Consider the following 21,380-nt stretch of genomic DNA (forward strand, 5'->3'; position numbering starts at 1 on the left):
AGTCAAGTTGTGTGGTGGATACTTTGTAAGAACATTAGCGGAAACTGTTTATGGAGAAAACTAGCTCTACAAATGCCAGAACAAAATTCGTAGTCTTGTTAAAACATAATGAAACAATTTTTTACAATGACAGAATTGAACCCACACATACTGTGCAGTTATGCACCACAGTATAACTTTGACACATTTTGTCAGGAGAATATAGCACAGCACACAGTGATAATTATAATTAAAAATAATATTATTATATATTAATTATATGTTATATATATATATATATATATATATATATATATATATATATATATATATATATATTATATATGTTTTATATATATATATATATATATATATATATATATATATATATATATATAAAACATATAATTAATATATATATATATATATATATATATATATATATATATATATATATATATATATATATATATGTGTGTGTGTGTGTAAATTACTACATTTATATGTGAATTTCACTTCTGTTTACTGTCATGTAACTAGTGTTCCTGTACACACACAATTGGGAAACAGAAAGTGTACAACTTTTTCCTATCCTCTGTTCTGCACCCTCCTATTCTCGCCAATAGAGAAAGCCAGAGATACAGATGATGCTGAACAGCCCCATCGTATCGTGGTGTGTATTTTTTTATAACTGTAATGTGCTTAGAGAAAGAACCAGAACTGTTCGACGTCATATCCGTTGGAATATTCCAGCGAATCCTCCTATGCCTTTAAAAAGAGACGCGCTGAAAAAAAAACGGTGAAAAGCGTTGTCTGTAACAGACAGGTGCAGTCTGTAATATAAATGTCATCTTCGTCCATTTAAGATTATAACTGTTTTCGGGGAACCGAATTCACTAAATGTAAATTATAAATATTGTGTCGTCGAAGCTGACCACCAAAAGCCGTTGTTTGTCAGCGTTAATTTTGAGTCGCATCGTTCCGTGCTTGTCCTTGAAGGTAAGTTTGTTCTCAGAGCGTGGCATATCAACACATTTTGATATGACTAACGTTATATGATAGACTTTATATTCTTGTTCATATGCGCAACGTATTGTTATATTGAAAGGCTCCTGCTTAGTACTGTTAATTTAACGACTTAATAGTAAAATACTTGATACTTGATAGCACTGTATATTCATTGTGTTTTCATTATAAAGCGCAGAAAACATTCAGACGCTTCTTTTTAATGCTGTACGATAGGTAAACGCATAAACCACGACCTGTAACTTGATATACAGGGTAGTCTCATCAGGCTGACTGATGTTGAGCGTACAGTTGTTTATACTGTAAACTAATGAAACCGAGTTTGTGCAGGCATTAGACATAAGCAGCTTTTTCAGCAGAAGATATGTTTGTTTTTAGTCAAAAAAATTGCCAGTTTCACCATACATACGGACTACTTACCCTTAATAATAACGCATCAATCAGTGTGAATTGGCAAGTGCAGTTATAAAAAACTTGTGAGAAAACGGGGTTTTCTTCTCAAGTGCGACAGAGATAGACTTCTCTGTGAAACGTAGAGCCTTATGTAATGGTCATGTGGTCCTGCGGCAGGTTTCAACGTGAATGGATCTCATCTCGAATATCACTGTAGTATTATAGGAAGATTTTTTCTTTAATTGATTTGATAGCCTGTTTGATAGACAGTTTGACAGACTGTCTAAACAGAGCTCTACAATACCCATTATTTAAAAATAAATAAATAAAAATATAAAATAGGGCACTCAGATAGTTTTTTTTTTTAATCTTGTTAAACGTTGTGGGGAAGGTCTTAATGAACTCTTGACTTTAAACAAGGCTATTAATGTGATTAAAAACCGGTGATTGTTATGAACGTCCTAAAATGTGATTATATGATAATTAATAAAAGGAAAGGGTTATTCTACTTTAAGGCAGGACACCACAGGTGAATAAGGTAAATTTTTAACTAATAGATATTGCCACATTCACATCCCTAGCTGGTTAATCATTGCATTAAAAATCTATTTATTTGTATTTGTGAAATATTGTTTAGATATGCAAATACGGGATTATCAAGTTTACATTTTTTTTTTCCCATTTTGCTGAGATATTAAATATTTTTACAAAAAGGACTTTGGATATTCCTTTTTATCACATAAATCAGCCGGAAGAAAAAAAAGATTTCTTTCGGATTAAAATGTTACATAATGATAAAGATATAATAACAAACCTTTGTAAATAAAGGATGTAAATAAATGGATATTTCTGTCTCAGTGCATCAGAAAGAAAATAATTTTTTATAAAATGTCCTTTAAAGATATACAGTTGAAGTCAAAAGTTTACATACACCTTGCAGAATCTGCAATTTTTTTATCAAAATAAGAGGGATCATACGAAATGCATGTTGTTTTTTATATTTAGTACTGACCTGAATAAGCTATTTTACATAAAAGATGTTTACAGTCCACAAGAGAAAATAATAGTTGAATTTATAAAAATGACTCGGTTCAAAAGTTTACATACACTTGTAAAGTGTATTTTTGTAAATTCAGCTATTATTTTCCCTTGTGGACTATATGTAAGCGTCTTTTATGTTAAATATCTTATTCAGGTCAGTACTAAATAAAAAAATAACATGCATTTTGTATGATCCCTTTTATTTTGGTAAAATAACAGGTTCTGCAAGGTGTATGTGAACTTTTGACTTCAAATGTATATTGTGATTGAAATCCACTGATGCAAAGTTAAAGTGTAGTAGAATAAAAACACTTGAATGTGTATTTTGGATGTTTTCCACTAATCTAAAAGAAAAATGAAAGCAAAATAGCCTAGTCCATATCTTAAGTTTTAAGGTGGGTCTTTAAAACTAAGCAGTACAATTTGGCACTAAAACAAAAAAAGCACCACAATGTTACAGTGGTACATGATAGTATGTTGTTCTTAGTGTCTTTGGTAAAGCTGGCTTTCTTGTTTGATTTAGTTTCAGTGCTGTTTGACGTGGAGAAATCTGTTGACCACCATGATCCTCCTGATGCCCACATCTGGTACGTAGTTTAATACTATATTCAACTCAGTAACGCATGACATTTCTGCTTCCCACAGCACAGAAAATGGCTGTTTGTTATGTTTAGGATTGTTTCAATGATGAGTGGTACTAACTGTGTTCTTACAGTCAGTAATCTTTGGCAAGCTTTGGGATGGTTGGCACAAGATTGAAACTATGTGAAGTTGTAGAAAAAACAAACAAACAAGTGTGGTGTTCCTCATGCGGAGGACGAACTTAAAGCTTTAGAGACTCGGCTGCACTTTAACTCGGTGTATTGAGCTGGATTTAAGCCTATTTTGACTATTTATCCATCCCCAAATTAACAACTGAAGGTTTGATGAAATGCATTAACATGCAAACTTAATGACAAAGTGGTTTTTATAGATAACCGAATAGTTGTTTCTTAGCAATTGGCTTGTATATCTGTAAACTAGAAAATAAGGGCCATGATTTTTATGACTATAGAGGTGTTTTTGTCTCATAGTTGCTTAGACTAGCTGCCAAATAAGTTCTTGGTTTTAACTGTTACCTGGTTACACCGAGGTTCAGTTACACAACTTGAGTTATGCCTTTCCTATGTATAGTATTAGGCAGTGTTCTAGAAACAGATAAATGTTAATCCTGTCAATCCTGGCTCTGTCACATGGCTAGACATGCACAAAGACCTGTGGTAATGGCAACTAGGGGTCTTTAGGCAAAATATAGCTGCAATGCTCTTTGATGTTCCTGTTAGTTGATAAGATTACACTCCCAGAACAAAAAGGAGCTCCTTCTCTTTCTTCACCTCATCCTTTATTATACTTTGGACTACGTTCTAGTTCTTTCTCTAGGTAATATGTAATTTGAGGTTTGCTACTCTCTATCTAGTGTTATCTAAGGGTCTGTAAACAGGAAGTCATATTTATTCATATTGTGATTGTTAAACCATTTGACAGTGGCACAAGCAAACACAATGCATAACCAGTAATTCAGAATTTTTAGTGGCGTGGCATTGCATTTGTAGAAATATATGATGCCATTACTTTTATAGTTCACTGCAACACTGTCATGCCACATTTCATCAGTCAGCTCTGTTAGTCCAATACTGGTATTTTGCATCATTTTGTGCGAGGCATTTTATTTTGTGATTTTTTTTATTATTTTATTTTACACATAATAGGCCATCCTGACTTGTGTGAATGAAAGGTTATTTCAGACACTATTTGGTTGAACTATAATATACACTACCATTTAAAAGTTTTGGGTCGATAGCTCTCTTATGCTCACCAAGGCTGCATTTATTTGATCAAAAATACAGTAAAAGGTAATATTGTGAAATATTATTGCAATTTAAAGCGACTTAAGTTATATCTTTATTGTCACTTGATCAATTTAATGCATCCCTGCTGAATAAAAGTATTCATTTCTTTAAAAAAAAATTCTAATGACCCCAGGCATTTGAATGGTAGTGTGTGCTTTCACGGCCAATATTATTCATATTAGGCTGCTTGCTTTAAGCAGCTTTATTCATTTAAGATGGTTATTCTCAACAAATATCACACATGCTTTAAAGGGCTAGTTCACCCAAAAATTAATTACTCACCCTCAAGTTGTTATAAACCTCTAAGACCTTTGTTCACCTTCGAAACACAAATTAAGATATTTTTGATGAAATCGGAGAGCTTTCTGACCTTGCATAGACAGCAACACAACTGATGCATTCAAGGCCTTAAAAAAATCCTTAAAGTGCCCCTATTATGCGTTTTCAAATATGATCTTTCATGCAGTGTGTCATGTAGCTGTGTGTGAACATAAACTATCTGCAAAGTTGTGAAGCCGACAGTGCACCATACATAAAGTTATTGTCTATCAAAAAAAGAGTCGACTCACATTTGCCTAAACGAGTCATCAGGAATTCAAATCTTTTTCTGTTACGGCCACACGTCACGAAGTAACAGATTTGCATAATGTCCGCCCACGTTCTACGTCGCGAACAACTTGCCCGCCCATAAATTACCATTGGTTTACGTCACATGGAAATTTACATGTACATTATACAGAAGACGCTGTATCATACGCTGTGAGTAAAACTGTTTTATATTCACTTCCAAAAGATGATGAATCTACAAAGATTGTATTTTCTAGCGATCGTTCAAAATACGTAGTTGTGTATGTTATGTTGTGTAACAACCCTGCACATGTCATGCATCACGCTTCTGTAGTTCTGTTGTTCAGCTGTGGGTCCACTGTAGTCTGACAATTTGTGATTGATGCAGCTTGACTGTCTGTCTGTCTCATTAGTTTAAGTACTGATAAAAGATGGCGCACGAAGCGGCTTTCACACCGAATGCGGAAAGAGTTGTGCTATGAAACCCATTCGTTTTAATTGCTTCCGCCCTGCGAGGACGGCTTGTTTCGGTCTTGACCAAAGCGGACGCGCAGCGGAGCGCGCACGCCGCGGACAAAGTTCAAATGAGTTGTTCAAATGAACTTTTGCCGCTGCGCTCTGAAGGGCTGCACTGAACCCAGCGGCCAGCGCAGCGCTTTCCGCGTTCGGTGTAAAAGACGTTTAATGCATTATACAAGGTTGAAGTTTACAACATAGAGGTGTGCCCAGTTCGGTTATAAAAGCAAATTGCGAGGACTTTACACGGTAGCCCGTGCTAACTTGTTGATCAGCCACTTCAGCCGTTTCATCGTCAGACTCTGGCTGGAATTGTTATGGTAAAATCGATGCCATCTTTTCTATGTATTGACAATTATCCAGGGCTGTCAGTCAGTTATGGCAATGGGCGTTTTGTTCTGCGACATGCTGTACGCGGTAAACCAATCATAAAGGACTGCGCCATCTGACCAATCACAGCAGTGAGGGCTCACAGAAAGGAGGGGTTTAGAGAGACTGATTCTTCGAACTGCTACGCACAAGTCGTTTATGAATCATTTAGAAATGAGGTGAAATTAAATCTATTTTTGGAGAAAACTAAAATGTTTTTTGACCTTGCATACATGTAAACCTGTTTTGGGAGTCTATTAAAACAATATTAGCAACCTTTAAAATGGCATAATAGGGGCACTTTAAAATAGTCCATGTGATATCAGTGGTAATTTTATTAAATTACAAGAATATTGTGCAAAGAAAATATGATGTCACATGGACTATTTTAACAATGTCCTTACTACCTCTCTGGGCCTTCAACATAGTAGTTGCACTGCTGTCTATGCAGAGTTCTCAGATTTAGGGCTGATTTGAGTACTTGCTTTTGTGGACATTTCACTTGGGTCTATTTTTATTACTACAAAAAAATAACAACTGATTACTTGATTAATCATCAGAATAATCGGCTGATTACTCGATTACCAAAATATTTGCTAGTGACAGCCCTACTTAGATTTCTATACATCTTGTGGTCTGAAGATGAACAAAGGTCTTACGGATTTGGAACGACATGAGGGTGAGTAATTAATGACAAAATTTTTCATTTTTGGGTAAACTGTCCCTTTAATAAACCTTACATACATTATAGAAAACATTTAGTATGCAAGGTCTAATTGCCTCAAAGAACATTAAGTTCTATGGTGAATTGTGTATGTTGGCATGTGCTGTGTCTCACTGACTGTTTTCTTTCAGATGAAGAGTCGCTTGAAATCAGCTGGCTTTGGAATCACATCAAGTTCAGGTTACAAACACAATAGTAGGAATCCTTCCTTAAAGGTGGAGTGTGTCATTTTTTATACTTTAGAATACTCCCAGTTTATTATTCAGAGATAGTTACAAGTAGATGATTCACTGGTTGAGTCCCCCTAAAAGTGAACACTCTGGTTTAATGGCGCTAATATATTATAATATATTATAAAAATATTGCGCTGTTGGTTTGAGCAACCTAACATAGCAACATTGGCTCAGTGAAAGGTGTGGGTTTGGGGCAGAGCTATATGTTTTGCTGACCAGTGGCAAACAGGGGGAATTGCTAATGACACAAATTACACACTTCACCTTTAAACCTTTTTGATGTCTTTTTAAATGTTAGGCAAGTTTTTTTTTTGTATTACTGAGCTTAAAAGATTTACACTGAATGACACATGTGCATGTGCTCTTGCATGCTTCTCTCACCTAGAAAAGCAGCACATGCCAAAGAATGAAAGTTGACATGCAAAGAAACTTGTAGGGAATGTCATGCATAGACATTTTAGTGTTTTTTTTTTTTTTGTCTTAATACATTTTATGGACAAAAGTATTGGACCACACCTCTTAATTGTCGCATTCAGGTGTTTCAACCATTGCCACAAGTGTATAAAATCAAGCACTTATCCATGCAGTCTGCATTTATAAACCTTTGGGGAAAAAACAGGCCATTCTGAAGAGCTCAGTGAATTCAAATGAGGTACTGTGATAGGATGCCACTTTTGCAGTAAGTCAGTTCAAGAAATTTCATCCCTGCTGGATACCCCACAATCAGCTGTAAGTAGTGTTTTTGGAAAGTAAAAACGAACAGCCATTAAGCAGAAGACCATATAAAGTCACAGAACAGAGCAACTGAGTGCTGAGGCACCAACCGCTCTTCTGAAACCATTCTAAAGAGATCCAAACTTCCACTGGCAGTAATATCACTACTGTGCAGTAGGAACGTCATGGAATGGGTTTCCATGAACAAGCAACTGCATGCAAGCCTCACATCACCAAGTACAATGTCAAGCGTCGAATGGAGTGATGTAAAGCACATGACTACTGGACTCTGGAGCAGTGGAAACCTGTTCTGTGGCGTGATGAATCTTGCTTCTCTGTTTGGCAGCCTGATGGGTGAGTTTGGATTTGGAGGATACTAGGAGAATGTAACCTGCCTGACTGCATTTCGCCAATTTGGTGGAGGAGGGATAATGATATCTTCAGGGGTTGGGCTAGGCCAGGGGTGCCCAACCCTGGTCCTGGAGGTCTGCCTTCCTGCAGAGTTTAGTTCCAACCCTGATAAAACACACCTGTCTGTAATTATCAAGTACTTCTTCAGATCCTAGTTGGTTCAGGTGTGTTTGATCAGGGTTGCAACTCTGCAGGAAGGTAGATCTTCAGGAACAGGGTTGAGCATCTCTGGGCTAGGCCGATTACTCCCGGTGAAGGGAAGTTATAAAGACATTATAACAATGCTTCCAACCTTGCAGGAACAGTGTGGGGAAGGACCTTTTGGTACCCCAGGGAACAAAGAAAGGTCCATAAAGAGATGAGTAAATGAGTTTGGTGTGGAAGAATGGGACTGGCCTATACAGAGCCCTGACATCAACACCACTGAACAACTTTAAGATGAACTGGAATGGTGATTGCAAGCTAGGTCTTTTTATCCAACATTGGTTCCAGACCTCACAAATGCTCTACCGAATACTGACAATGCACCAAAGAGGAAACTGACAATACACCAACAGACAAGACAGAGCATGTTACTTTTGGTCTGAAACAAAGTCTCAGTTTTCAAATTTTGTCATTTTTTTAAAAAGAAATTCAAGCAATAGCTAATGCTGTAGCACCTCAGTTCAGGCAGCATGTGAACCAATCGTCTCCTCCTCATTTCTAGTTATTAGGGATGGGCGATATGGGCTTAAAAATGTATGATGATAATTTCTGGTATTATTGCAATAACAATATCAGTGACGATAATTCAGGGAATCCCGTTTCTTTGAACTGTTTCTTTCCTATTTTTACCCAAAATAGAGCATAACTGTGTACACACGTACAATATAATGATTGTTCTGACTGTCCTGTCCTGACTATCCTGACTGATTTGTTTGTCGGATGAAATGGTGAATTCAGTGTTATGATTGGTCAGATCACCTGTCAATCAAGCTCCCTGCAAAGGGTCAGTTCCCTCAGAAACACTCCAAAATATTTCCTAGAAGAGTGGAAGCCATTATAGCAGCAAAAGGCTGACCAAGTCTGTATTAATATCTGTGTATTTGGATGTATGTATATATGTATTTATGCTTTATAGCAGAAGTAATAGTACTGACGATGCTCCAGGAAATCTCTAATCCATTTATGAATTAGAAATTTTAACTGAGAAAATTTGACAATAAACATACAATTGCTACAATATTTGGTTTGTCTGTGTTGTTCTTGGGTATTTTTATAAGGATAAAGTATAGTTCAAATGCAATACTAATCAACATAGCTTTTATAATACTATAAAATAGTATGATTTCTGCCTCATTCTGTGATATGAAGCCACGTTTGATTGGAAAAGGTTATTTTAAACACTCGACTATGTTAATAAAGTTAATTTAGAGTAAAAGCATGTCAATAAATGACGTCTTAGTCGGACAACAGGTTTGTAAACATGCAAAACTGTATCGCCCAAGTGCTACTGTAGATTGTTATTAACGCGGGAAGGCTAATTCTTATCGTGGGGAAAAATTTTACTGGTATCGCCCATCCCTAGTAGTTATAGCACAAAATAAACATGAATGAACATCAGAAGGTATTTTATTTCAACCGCGGAAACCGTGTCAATACACACCATTTTTCAAGTTTAAGTTCACTTAAGTTAATCTACTATCCTGACTGATTTGTTTGTCGGACGAAATGGTGAATTCGGTGTTATGATTGGTCAGATCATAACCTGTCAATCAACCACAATCTTTCCTAGAAGAGTGGAAGCCATTATAGCAGCAAAAGGCTGACCAACTCTGTATTAATATCTGTGTATTTGGATGTATGTATATATGTATTTATGTCAGGTGTCCCAATACTTTTGTCCATAAAGTGTATCTGCTAATGGGGGATCTGATTCTCTACTAACATCCCAATAAAGATATTTCAAATACGCATTGCATAATAATCAAAATGTTACACGTGATTATGTGAATTTATCTAGCAAAATACGCATTCAACTACTTGAGATGGTCATTTAGATGTTATGCCCACTGATTTGCTCCAACACAAAGACTTCTTTGTGTGACTTCATTGAAAATCACTGCAGTGTTCCAGTGGCAAAACAGTCTTGGTCACACATAAGGAAAAGCACTCGAATTTTAACAAGTCTTTTTTTGCTTATTTACCTGTTTTGAGAACATTGACTGTTAATATTGTTTTCATTTTGTAGTACAATGTGAATTTGAATGTATACATTTAGCTATCATCTGTACAGTCAGCATTCTCAATAGCACTTCTAAGTGAAATTGCTGTAATAATGCTTGGATACAGTATAAACTGTCCATTTAAATGGTTGATTAGTGAATGATTTATAAGAGTACTGCTTGAGGATATGAATCCACAGTGCACTGCATCATTGCCAGTTGCCGTGGGTGTGAATAAACATAACTTCTTGTACAAAGACAGACATCTCATTGTAAAAATGGTGATGTTAGCCATGTTTAATAACCCCTCAATCAAACATTGTCAAAGCAGCACCAAATTCTCTTAGTGCAAGGTATGGATGCTTTAACCATCAATCTGGATGTCTTTTAGGCCTTGTTCACACTGGCAGCCCAAATGCCATGATGTACATAAGCTAATTTCCAACTCCTCTCCTTACAGCTAGTTTGTTGCATCTGGTTGGGAAGATGACAGTTATTGAATGAAATCTATTGCTTAGTCTTTCTTAAATATTGGACTTAAACAGCAAATGTCTGCAGTGTGATCATAACCTTTTTTCTAGAGCTGTAGTCTGTCAGATTAGAGGGCCGATGGCTTTAGATCAATGCGATGTTTGAATTGTAAATGAGCCATCACTTCGGTAATGTTCTCTCCCAAAACATCTTTATCATTTCTGTTGAAAATTTGTAATTTGATGTGGTAATAGTGCCTTGTGGTTTTGGTATACAGAGGGATGAGGAGACATTTGTAATCACATTGTTTTGATCATATCTAATAAGTGAGCAAGAGTTTCATTCTGTTGGTAAGTGTACGTCTTTTCACCTCAGCATGTCTTTTCTGAATATTTAATTACCCTTTGAATGTCGTAATTACTGTCTAGTTGAAATTCCATATTGTTCAGTGCTTGTTTTTTTTCCCCATTTTTTAAAAAATGTTTAATTGCTAAAATTTTTCTTATTTTTTAATTTAATTTTTTTTTTAATTACGTTTTGTACAATTATTCTGTTTATTTAACATGGAGGAGTTCAATTTTAGGGGAATATTTATGGTGAGGACATAGCATCCATAAAGAGTATCTCAGCTTATCTTAACAGTTTTATATACACTACCAGTCAAAAGTTTTTGAACAGTAAGATTTTTTTATGTTTTTTTTAAGAAGTCTCTTCTGCTCAAAACTGCATTTATTTAATCCAAAATACAGCAAGCACAGTAATATTGTGAAATGTGATTAATAAAGTAATTGAAAAGTTACACTACTTATTACATTTTAAATCAAGTAACTTGTAATCTGTAACCTATTACATTTCCAAAGTAACCTTCCCAACACTGCTGAAAATATTCTACTATATGTTTTCAACATATTAATAATAGAAAAATTCAGCAGCAAATCAGAATATTAGAATGATCTGAAGGATCATGTGACTGGAGTAATGATGCCAAAAATCAGCTTTGAAATCACAGAAATAAATTACATTTTTAAATAGAAAACTGTTGTTTTAAATAGAACAAATATTTCAGAATTGTATTGTTTTTGCTGTACTTTGGATCAAATAAATGCAGGCTTGGTGAGCAGAAGAGACTTCTTTAAAAACATAAAAATCTTACTGTTTGAAAACTTGAACTTGAGTTGAATAGGGTCATGCATGTTAAAGAGATTTAATAATTTAAAGTTGGCTTTAATGCTTTCTGCAATAAGTGAGAGAGTCATTGGTGGTCATTTATTAATTATGTTAATATTAGTTTGTTAAGTTTTAAAGAGATTTAGTGAATAAGTCACATGTTTAGACTATGGAGGAATTTGCACTTTAGAGTTAATTAACAGATATTTTAAAGTTTAACTAGTTGATTTTAGTGGAATCCAGTCACTTCACAGTCCTTGAATATATTTTTACGTAACTGAGAACTCTCCAAACTATGCACTGAAAAATGGCGCTGTTGTGTAATTGCTTGTATTTCTTTTTGGTAGCCTTTCTCCAGGACGCTAACAAACTGCTCCTAAACGAACAAGCTAACTGGGTGCATCTAAAGGAGTTTGCCCGAAAAAATGCTGCCAACGCTCTTTCTGTTGCCAACATGCTCATGGGCATGGCCTCAATCCTCTGCAGTCTCAGTGGGTATGAATTCATGCTTTTGATTTGTTTTGCACAGGAAAAACCAGATGCATACAAAAATACGACAATAAAAATTCATAAATCAATAGTAGAAAGACAGAATTTCAGCCAACAGCTAAAAAAAAAAAGTTTGAGCTTTAAAGTTTCTGATTGTTTTGTACTTTCTTTATGTCCCTGTCACTGTTGTTATTCACAGCCATCATCATGCCGCGTGCTGGCTGGTTCTGATCGGTTACCTGCTGGATTTGGCAGATGGAGCAGTTGCTAGGCAACTGAATGCGTGTTCTGCACTGGGTGAGTAGTGTTGAGTGTCCTTAGATACAAGTGAGTAGGACCAGGGCAGAGTCTTGTTGCTTTAGATATCTTCAGATGCTTTCATCTACAGTCCCCTTTCAGAGCACTACTTAAATATAAAGCAAGGTCATAGAGGCATTATTACCACGATATACATTCTCCAGGACCATGTTGCTACAACACCAGACTACAAGACAAACACAGATTAAATAAACTACTAAAAATCTTAAAGGAGACATGCACTTTTTACAGGATGCAATATAATTCTCAGGTGTCCCCAGAGATCTGTATATCTGTTAAGTTTCAGCTCACAATACCCCACTGATCGTTTATTATACCATTTTTAAAATTTCTAGTGGATGTAGAAAATGTTTTCATACATGGCTCTTTAAATGCAAATGAGCTGCTGCTCCCCGCCCCCTTTTCCAAAACAGGACTGTGCCTTTACAGCTCGCACCTCAGATACTCTGCTAAAAAAACATCTGTTTGGTTTTGATTATCACGCCTATCGCACTGAAATCATGAGTTTTAAAGGGGTCATTGGAAGCCCATTTTCCACAAGTTGATATGATTCTTCAGGGTCATGAAAAGTCTGTAATATACTTTGGTTAAAAATTCTCCATGGTAGTGTAAAACAACACCCTTTTTACCTTGCCAAAATCAGCTCTGCAAAAATAATCTCATTCTTGGTTGAGGCTGCTTTAAATGCAAATGAGCTCTGCTCGCCCCGCCCCTCTGTTCTCTCTGTGGAGTGATGAGCATGTTCACTTTAGCCGCATTTAGCCGCGTTTATCCACTAAACTTGCTAACTAGCACATTATTAGGAAAGGCGATCACAAAGATTCATAAAAAAACCTTTATACTCACTTCTGCTGTAAGTGAAGCTGGATCACAAATGATTCGTGTGAACATAGACGGATATGTGTAGACCAGGAGGCGCATTCCCTTCACAAATTAAACGTAATCTACTACATCTTCAGCTGCTCAGATGTCGGGAGTAAATGATGACCACTGTGTTCATTATTACATCCAGCAACACAACACCTCAATCGCTCAATCAGAGATATTCTTGTCTAACTTACATCCCTGCTCCGGCATCAAAACATGGAGGTTGGACTGTTACAACTGATCTTAGGTAAAATGCTCATGTCAATCAACTATCGTGGGAGCGGCTTCTGTCGGGTGACGCCACAACGACAAGCATCTGAGAATGGCTCGATTTGAAAAAGGGAATATTATTTTTACAGATTCATTAAAAACCACTGCATGGATTTTTATCATTATAGGGTAAATTTGTACATACACTGCCGACACACATTAATGTTCAAACAACATGTAAAAGTGAAGTGTGAGTACTAAACTAACTCTTTCTCTTTCATGTCTTACTGTGCTTAAACTGTCAAATACACACAAGTTTATGTTAAAAACACATGAGGTACAAAAACAGTCGGTTGTGTCTGTGAAGGTAAACAGCTGGGAAAGAAATCATATGTTTATATTAGATCTGTGAGGCAGCAGCGTAATATACAGTAAATAAAACAATAAATCCACTGCTTTCTTGTGTCCTCTGAGGCTGGGACTCTAAATAGTGTTCTGTGCTCGTCTGTGCAGTCAATGACAGAACAGTTAGCATGCTTCGTTGAAATTTTGCCATGGCGTTAGAACTGGTACACCGTTGTCGTTGCAAAAACACAATGGCTGCACCGTGGGTGGAAACGTGCAGATTAAGGGGTGGTATTATTATAATAAAATCCCCTTTCTACATCATGGGGGAGTGAAATCTGAGCAGCTCATTTTTTCACTTATCAGGCTTACCAAACAAAGTTATTAGGTTGTCCGTTTTTGCATTTTCTGGTTTGGTAGATACACCAAGGACCCATTTATGCCACTTAAACATGGAAAAAGTCAGGTTTTCATGAGATTTCCTGTATAAAAACTACAAAGAATTAAAATTAAGTAAGATTCAAATAAGAACCGGGATAAGGACTGATAGTATAACACAGATACACAGTCCAACGAAAAAGTGTGGTACAAAAACAAAACACAACGAGGACAATGTTATAAAATTCATTTTAAATAAAACTATATCTGTCCATTTAAAAAGCTAGAAGTTTGAATTATTAAACTGATCATTCATTCCTACAAATAATTTTTGTTTTATCCCACTGCTATGGTTCATGTGACTGGAATGATAAAAATGCTAAAAAAATAAATTACTTTTAAAATAGAAAAAATAAAATTAACATTTTAAAATAGAAAACAAATAAATGCAGGCTTGGTGAGCAGAAGAGACTTCTTTAAAAAACATAAAAATCTTACTGTTCAAAAACTTTTGACTGGTAGTGTATATTATTGCACATTTCAACTATATAGAGTCGAATAAAGTCATGCATGTAAAAGAGAATCACAGATCATTAAAAGTTGGCTTTAATGCTTTCCGCAATAAGTGAGAGAGTCACTGGTGATCATTTATTAATTATGTTAATATTAGTTTAGAGATTTAGTGAATAAGTCACGTTTACCCCACTGCTGTGGTTCATTTCTGCTAAATTAAATGAAAGTTATTAATAAATAAGTGCATAGCTTTTTTCTGCTAGTGCAATGTTTAAAATGTTATTTCATTAAAGTTAATGAAGTATGCATTCATTTATTGCTTTTGAGTTTTTGTACACAGTCAAACAAAAACAAGCAGGCTTTCTCTTCCAAACCACACAACCTTGCCAGCTCTGTAGTGGAAAACCAGTGGTTTGTGTGCAGGTGGTCACGTCCACTCAGCTGCCTGAAATAGCTTCGCAGTGCCCTCACAATGCCAAGTCACTTGTACTCGAGCTGCATGTACTGTTGCCTGTTGTTCTGCATGATCTCACTGATGGGTGTTGTTTTGCTTCCAGTCCCCTCCCTTTTTTGTCAATTGAACAGTTTGTTTGTGATGAAGCAGCCTAATTCAGGGGATCAGGTTGTAATTGTCTGTTTAATCCTGATGTGTTGGACCCCAGCATATCTGACATTGCTCAAATTGTTGACCACGAGATTGAAATTCCAGCCCGTTTGTTTGGACACACACAAATGCCCCAACCTGATGAAAATACTTCAACCTCACTAGCGATAAAGCAACTCCAGTTTGTCGATAACAAGCTATTTTGGATTGGTATGAAGATTTCTCATGTTTCTCTTTATAGATTGTTTTAATGACTTAAAGCTTTATATAGGTCTTGCTTAGTGTGTTAATAGGAATGGAATAAATGGTTGATTAGTAATCCAGCAGCTGACTGATTAGCATCACAAACTGGTAATGGGAAGTCTGACTCATTTCTGGTAATCCTTAGTTTTTTAAAGAAATGATTCAGTAATTCTGTTGTTGATTTAAAGGGATAGTTCCCCCAAAAATGAAAATTCTGTCATTAATTACTCACCGTCATGTCATTCCAAACCTGGCGTTCTGATGTAAAACCCAGATGTGCTACACCTTGTTTACAAGCAGAGGAATGCACACGGATGCTTCAAAGACTGTCACAGAAGAGAAGAAATTGTTAAATAAAGTCATTGTTTTTGTTTTCTTTGCGCACCCTTTTAGGGCTCTATGCTTACTTTTCTGTGTAGGAGCACTTGTGCTCTTAACTTAAAAAATTATGAGCACAGTCAATAATCGAAAAATCTAATAAAAAATTAGACTTCCCATTATGAGGTGATATTTGACTCCTTAAAGTGATTTACAGGGGAATTTTGTTTTTACCTTTGTAATGCCATATTTCTAACTTTATTAAAAGTATGTCATCTTTTATGTCAAATTGAAAAATATATATATTTTATAAACTTTTTAAAATTTCTAATTAAAAGAATAGAACAACAGTAGAATAAGAATAACTTATAATAATAATGAAATCAGTATTAACAAAATTAATTTGTACTACAGAGGTGGCACAGAAGTGGCTTGTAGGTGTGTTTTCATATGTTTAATAAGGCACAGAGTTGGCATGAGTGCAATCAAATTCATAAATTCATGTTTTAAATATAGCATTTTGAATATAGAAATATTAAATTATTTAAATAATTGAAAATATACTAAAATGAAACTAAAACTGCCAGTAGGTGGCGGCAAGTCACGGATTTAATAACTGAATCATTCATTCATTTGATTCGTTTAATTCAAACGGCTGATTCATTTAGGAATAAAGCAAGTGACTGTCTTTATGAATGGGAAATTGAATCATTGACTCATTAGATTCTTTTAAAAACACGTTCATCCATAAACGAAACACCGCTGTGTTTGAATGGAGATGCGCAGCGGCTCAGTTGTGACTTGTTTCAAACTATTTTTGATGACGAAATAGAGCAAAATCAGGCAAAAGTGTCATAGTCAGACTATGTAAGGCACTTAATATTAACTTCTTGTTTATTTAACTGTTGTATTAAATCAATATCTCATTTACAAACTTCCTTAAAAATCATTAAAAGCTCTCACTCATCTTAGTTCATCGCGATCACACAAGGTTCCATTATAATACAATGAAGTTCACTATACTGCACAATGAATCTCTTATTTATACTCTCTCTACACTTTGTTTTAGTGAGATATGTCTGAGATACTTTACTCAACGTTGCAAAAACACATAGAAACCTTTGAAGCTCCCCTCAGCGCAAACACAAATATGCTGATCGGGTCTGTTGCACTGGTGCTCCTAAATATTTTTTCATAGTCACACTGTAGAGCTCTGCCTTTTTTTCAGTGTCTTGTGGCATGAATTTTGTTTTTAAGACAGTGTTAGGATCAACAATATGTTTTTTCTTTTTTTGGTACTTCAGGTGCAAAGTTGGATGACTTTGCTGATTTCACAACATTTGGAATAGCAACATCTCTCATCTTAAGGACACCCAGTCTTCTGGATAACATCTTATGCATGTTGTACGTGCTGTCTGTCTATATTCGTCTCTGCTTCTTCTCTAGCGGTGAGAAACTTACTCTAAACTTGTTTTCAATACACACACTCACATATACATATAAATACATATTTCACAGCTGTTTGTAATTGTGTATATCACTAAATAAAGTGGTTGTCAGTTAGAAATGTGTCTGCTGTTTTCTACAGGAATCCCATTCATGTACCGTGGCCTACCATGCATCTACTCCTCTGCCATCCTGGTGTGTGTTTCTCTGCTGACTGGAGGAAATATGGCAGTACTGAGAATCCTAGCAGTGGCCATGATTCTCTTCATGGTCAGTCAGAACTTCTACCCACATGACAGAGTACTGGAGTCTCAGGCCTGGAAGAAGGTGGTCTACATTGGAGGTAAAGCCAGTAACCAATAAATAGCAGATATTGTCTAAATAAATGAATAAACGTAACGCTAAAAACAGTCTTTTTAAATGCAACAAGTGAATTTAGGCACATTTTGAGATTTGCGTGAGATTGCATTTTAGTAATACAAGGTATTGGTGTTTTTAAAGATTGAGTGTTAATTTATTCTACCAGTCAAAAGTTTTTGAACAGTAAGATTTTTAATGTTTTTTTAAAGGAGAAAGTCCACTTTCAAAACAAAGATTTACAGATAATGTACTCACCTCCTTGTCATCCAAGACGTTCATGCTTTCTTTCTTCAGTCGTAAAGAAATTATGTTTTTTGAGGAAAACATTTCTGCATTTTTCTCCATATAATGGACTGATATGGTGCCCCGATTTTGAACTTTCAAAATGCAGTTTAAATGCGGCTTCAAACGATCCCAAATGCGGTTGTAAACAATCCCAGCCGAGGAAGAAGGGTCTTATCTAGGGAAACAATTGGTTATTTTCATTAAAAAAGTACAATTTAAATACTTTTTATTCTCAAACACTTGTCTTGCCTTGCTCTCATTGAACTCTGCGTATTCTGGCTCAAGACAGTTAGGGTATGTTGAAAAACTCCAATCGTATTTTCTCCCTCATCTTCAAAAATCATTTCAAAATCATCCTACATCGCTGCAGAAGTACCGACACAGTCTTTGCAAAGTGAACATGCAAAAAAGATCAAACACCCTTAACAAACAAGGTAAAACGACATACGACAATTTTAAAGTTGAGGGAGAACATGAGATGGGAGTTTTTCAACATACCCTAGCTGTCATGAACCGGAACAAAAACAGTTCAGGCAGAGTAAGACAAGACGAGCGTTTGACATTGAAAAGTATATCAATTGTATTATTTTTATGAAAATAACTGATCGTTACGCTACATAAGACCCTTCTTTCTCAACTGGGATCGTCTGAAGCCGCATTTAAACTGCATTTTGGAAGTTCAAAATCGGGGCACCATATCACTCCATTATATGAAGAAAAATGCTGATTTTTTTTCCTCAAAAAACATAATTTCTTTACGACTGAAGAAAGAAAGACATGAACATATTGGATGACAAGGGGGTGAGTACATTATATGTGAATCTTTGTTATGGAAGTGGACTTTTCCTTTAAGTCTCTTCTGCTCACCAAGCCTGCATTTATATCATTCAAAGTATAGCAAAAACAGTGACATTTTGAAATAGTTTGCTATTTAAAAGAATTGTTTGGTAATATTTTAAAATGTAGATTATTCCTCAAAGCTGAATTTTTAGCTTCATTACTCCAGTCACATGATTCTTCAGAAATCATTCTAATTTGCTGTTCAAAAAACTATTATTATTATGTTGAAAACAGATTTTTTTTCAGGTTTCTTTGATGAAAAGAAAGTTCTGAAGAACGGCATTTAACTGAACTAGAAATCTCTTATAACATTATAAATGTTTTTTCATCACTTTTAATCAATTTAAAGCATTTTTACTAAATAAAAGTACTGTTTCTTGAACAGCACATTAGAGTGATTTCTGAAGGATCATGTAACACTGAAGACTGGAGTAATGATGCTAAAAATTTAGATTTGATCACAAAAATAATTTACGTTTTAAAATATATTCAAATAGAAAGAGGTTATTTTAAATAGTAAAAATATTTCAGAATTTTACTGTTTTTGCCATACTTAGAATCAAATAAATGCAGTCTTGGTGAGCAGAAGAGACTTCTTTAAAAAACATAAAAAAACTTGTCTGGTACTTGACTGGTAGTGTACAATGAAATGCTTATCAGTATGTACTGAATAACTACAGTCAACTTTCTTTTTCTTTTAGGAGTTGCCATGGTGTTTTGCTCCTCCTTCCCTCCAGCATGCGTTTACTACTTGTTATGGTCAGTTTCCTACATATTGTTTCCAACAACCCTGTGGAGCAGCAAAGTGTAAAGGGGTAATGGCCTATAAGCCTCACGTCACGTATCCCCTTTCTGCAAAGGAAAATCAAAACTCAGAAAACCATTTTTAAATCATTTTTGTTTTGAGGTGATGAACTTCATAAAATCGACATGATCTAGAAGGCTTACGGACATCATGATTGCTGCTGTTGTTTCATCGCGAAAGATGAGAAATGCTCTTTACCTCTGCTTCACATGTATTGTCGTGTGTTTGAATGGCATGTTGACAGAGACACAGCAGATGGTCTCGGATATAGTATGTGTGGTGTTTGTTGCACAGTTCTGCCTAAATGAATCAAATCTGAAGAGTAGAGATTGTCAAATTTGCTGTGGAATTTATATTTGTAGAACTACTGCTTTTTGGTTGTTTAAGAGACTGAAAGATCCGAAACATATATTTTTTTCACAACTCAGATCTCAATTATAATCAAAATTTCTGCTTATTAAAAAATTATTAAAAAAAACAAACAAATAATGACCACAAGGGAATTTTATGCATATGACCTGTGTAATTTCATGTAAAAAACAATACAGTATGATTAGGGTAGTAGCTATCATCATATACCTGGTTAATGTGTGACTTAAAATACTTCATGTCCCATTTAATATTAGGTGGGCCTTCAAAACAAATGCCTTGTAACAATATGACAAATCCTACGGTTGATTTAATTTTGATAAATGAGTTTATCTGTACCATTTAACCTCTGTTTTAAGGGGTTCTGCTTCCTGACTCACGGTTATCAGTAATTGCTTGTGTTTAGCGAGTGATCTTTCATTGAATTTGCTATGTACTGTTCACGGGTTCAGTGGGAACCCTGCAACATAACAGTATTGAGGCATTATTTTGTGTTTTGTGCACCACTTGTGGTTACTTTTTATTAAAATTTAGTGGTGTTAAGAAGAAAACGTGTTTGTCGTTTTTAGATGTCAGCCAACAGGATATAGCCGGTGTAATCGTTTCAAAAAAGCGTAATAATTTCCTTCAAAATACTGCAGGTTTTTCACCTTTTTATAACAGCAAAAACCAGTAACTATAGGGTTTAGTCAAAACTGAGTTAAAACCTTGTCCAATAACAGACAAAAAAAGGTGATCGGATAGGTTAAGTCAAGACAAACACACAAAAAAAGCTTGTAAGAAAGCTAGAAAAACTACACAAGCTTTTTTATTTGTTAATACTGAAGTGTGAAATGTTTCTAATATTATTTTGAATTTATTGACTAGGTACTTTGACCTTTAACTAAATATTTGGCATAGTACCATATACTTGAACATGAGTAGGCCTATCATTTCTATATTTATACTCCTCACTATTGTTAACAATAAATCTGTCATAACTTAGCACTAAATACGGTGACCACACGTCCTCTTTTTTCCCATGCATGTGCTGGCTGGGATATCTACATTGCCTAAATGTCTGTAGAGAGCATGTCAGCAGGAAAACAAAGCCAAAACTTGGACATTTTAGGAAATTTAGAAATCTCTGCCAGGATGTGTCTGGGAAAAAGAGGCCATATGGTTACCCTACTTTAGATAAATAAATAACATGGCATTAGCCACCACTTTAATTAAAAACAGGAAGTACAATAACAAAGATTCAAAAATGAAGTTTCTCATATTTTTTTAGTTTACATTAGTAACAA

At 35.3% G+C, this 21,380-nt stretch overlaps 1 protein-coding gene across 8 annotated transcripts; it reads left to right on the plus strand.

The window, feature by feature from the left end:
- Positions 1–723: 723 nt before the first annotated feature.
- On the plus strand, positions 724–20,645 carry tmem269 (transmembrane protein 269). Of its 8 annotated transcripts, none has more exons than XM_051097291.1 (8): positions 724–978; positions 2,963–3,026; positions 6,636–6,684; positions 12,052–12,199; positions 12,393–12,490; positions 17,294–17,437; positions 17,578–17,778; positions 19,622–20,645. In XM_051097291.1, exons 3-8 carry the CDS (start codon positions 6,636–6,638, stop codon positions 19,729–19,731), a joined length of 750 nt encoding a protein of 249 aa, XP_050953248.1. In that variant the 5' UTR covers positions 724–978; positions 2,963–3,026; the 3' UTR covers positions 19,732–20,645. The 8 variants fall into 8 exon arrangements, with proteins under 8 accessions (XP_050953248.1, XP_050953250.1, XP_050953253.1 ...); XM_051097296.1 differs by having other exon boundaries at positions 726–978; positions 6,636–6,719; XM_051097293.1 differs by lacking the exon at positions 6,636–6,684 and having other exon boundaries at positions 725–978.
- Positions 20,646–21,380: the final 735 nt, after the last annotated feature.

The sequence above is a fragment of the Labeo rohita genome, chromosome 23, assembly GCF_022985175.1.
Source record: "Labeo rohita strain BAU-BD-2019 chromosome 23, IGBB_LRoh.1.0, whole genome shotgun sequence".
NCBI classification, from domain to species: domain Eukaryota; kingdom Metazoa; phylum Chordata; class Actinopteri; order Cypriniformes; family Cyprinidae; genus Labeo; species Labeo rohita.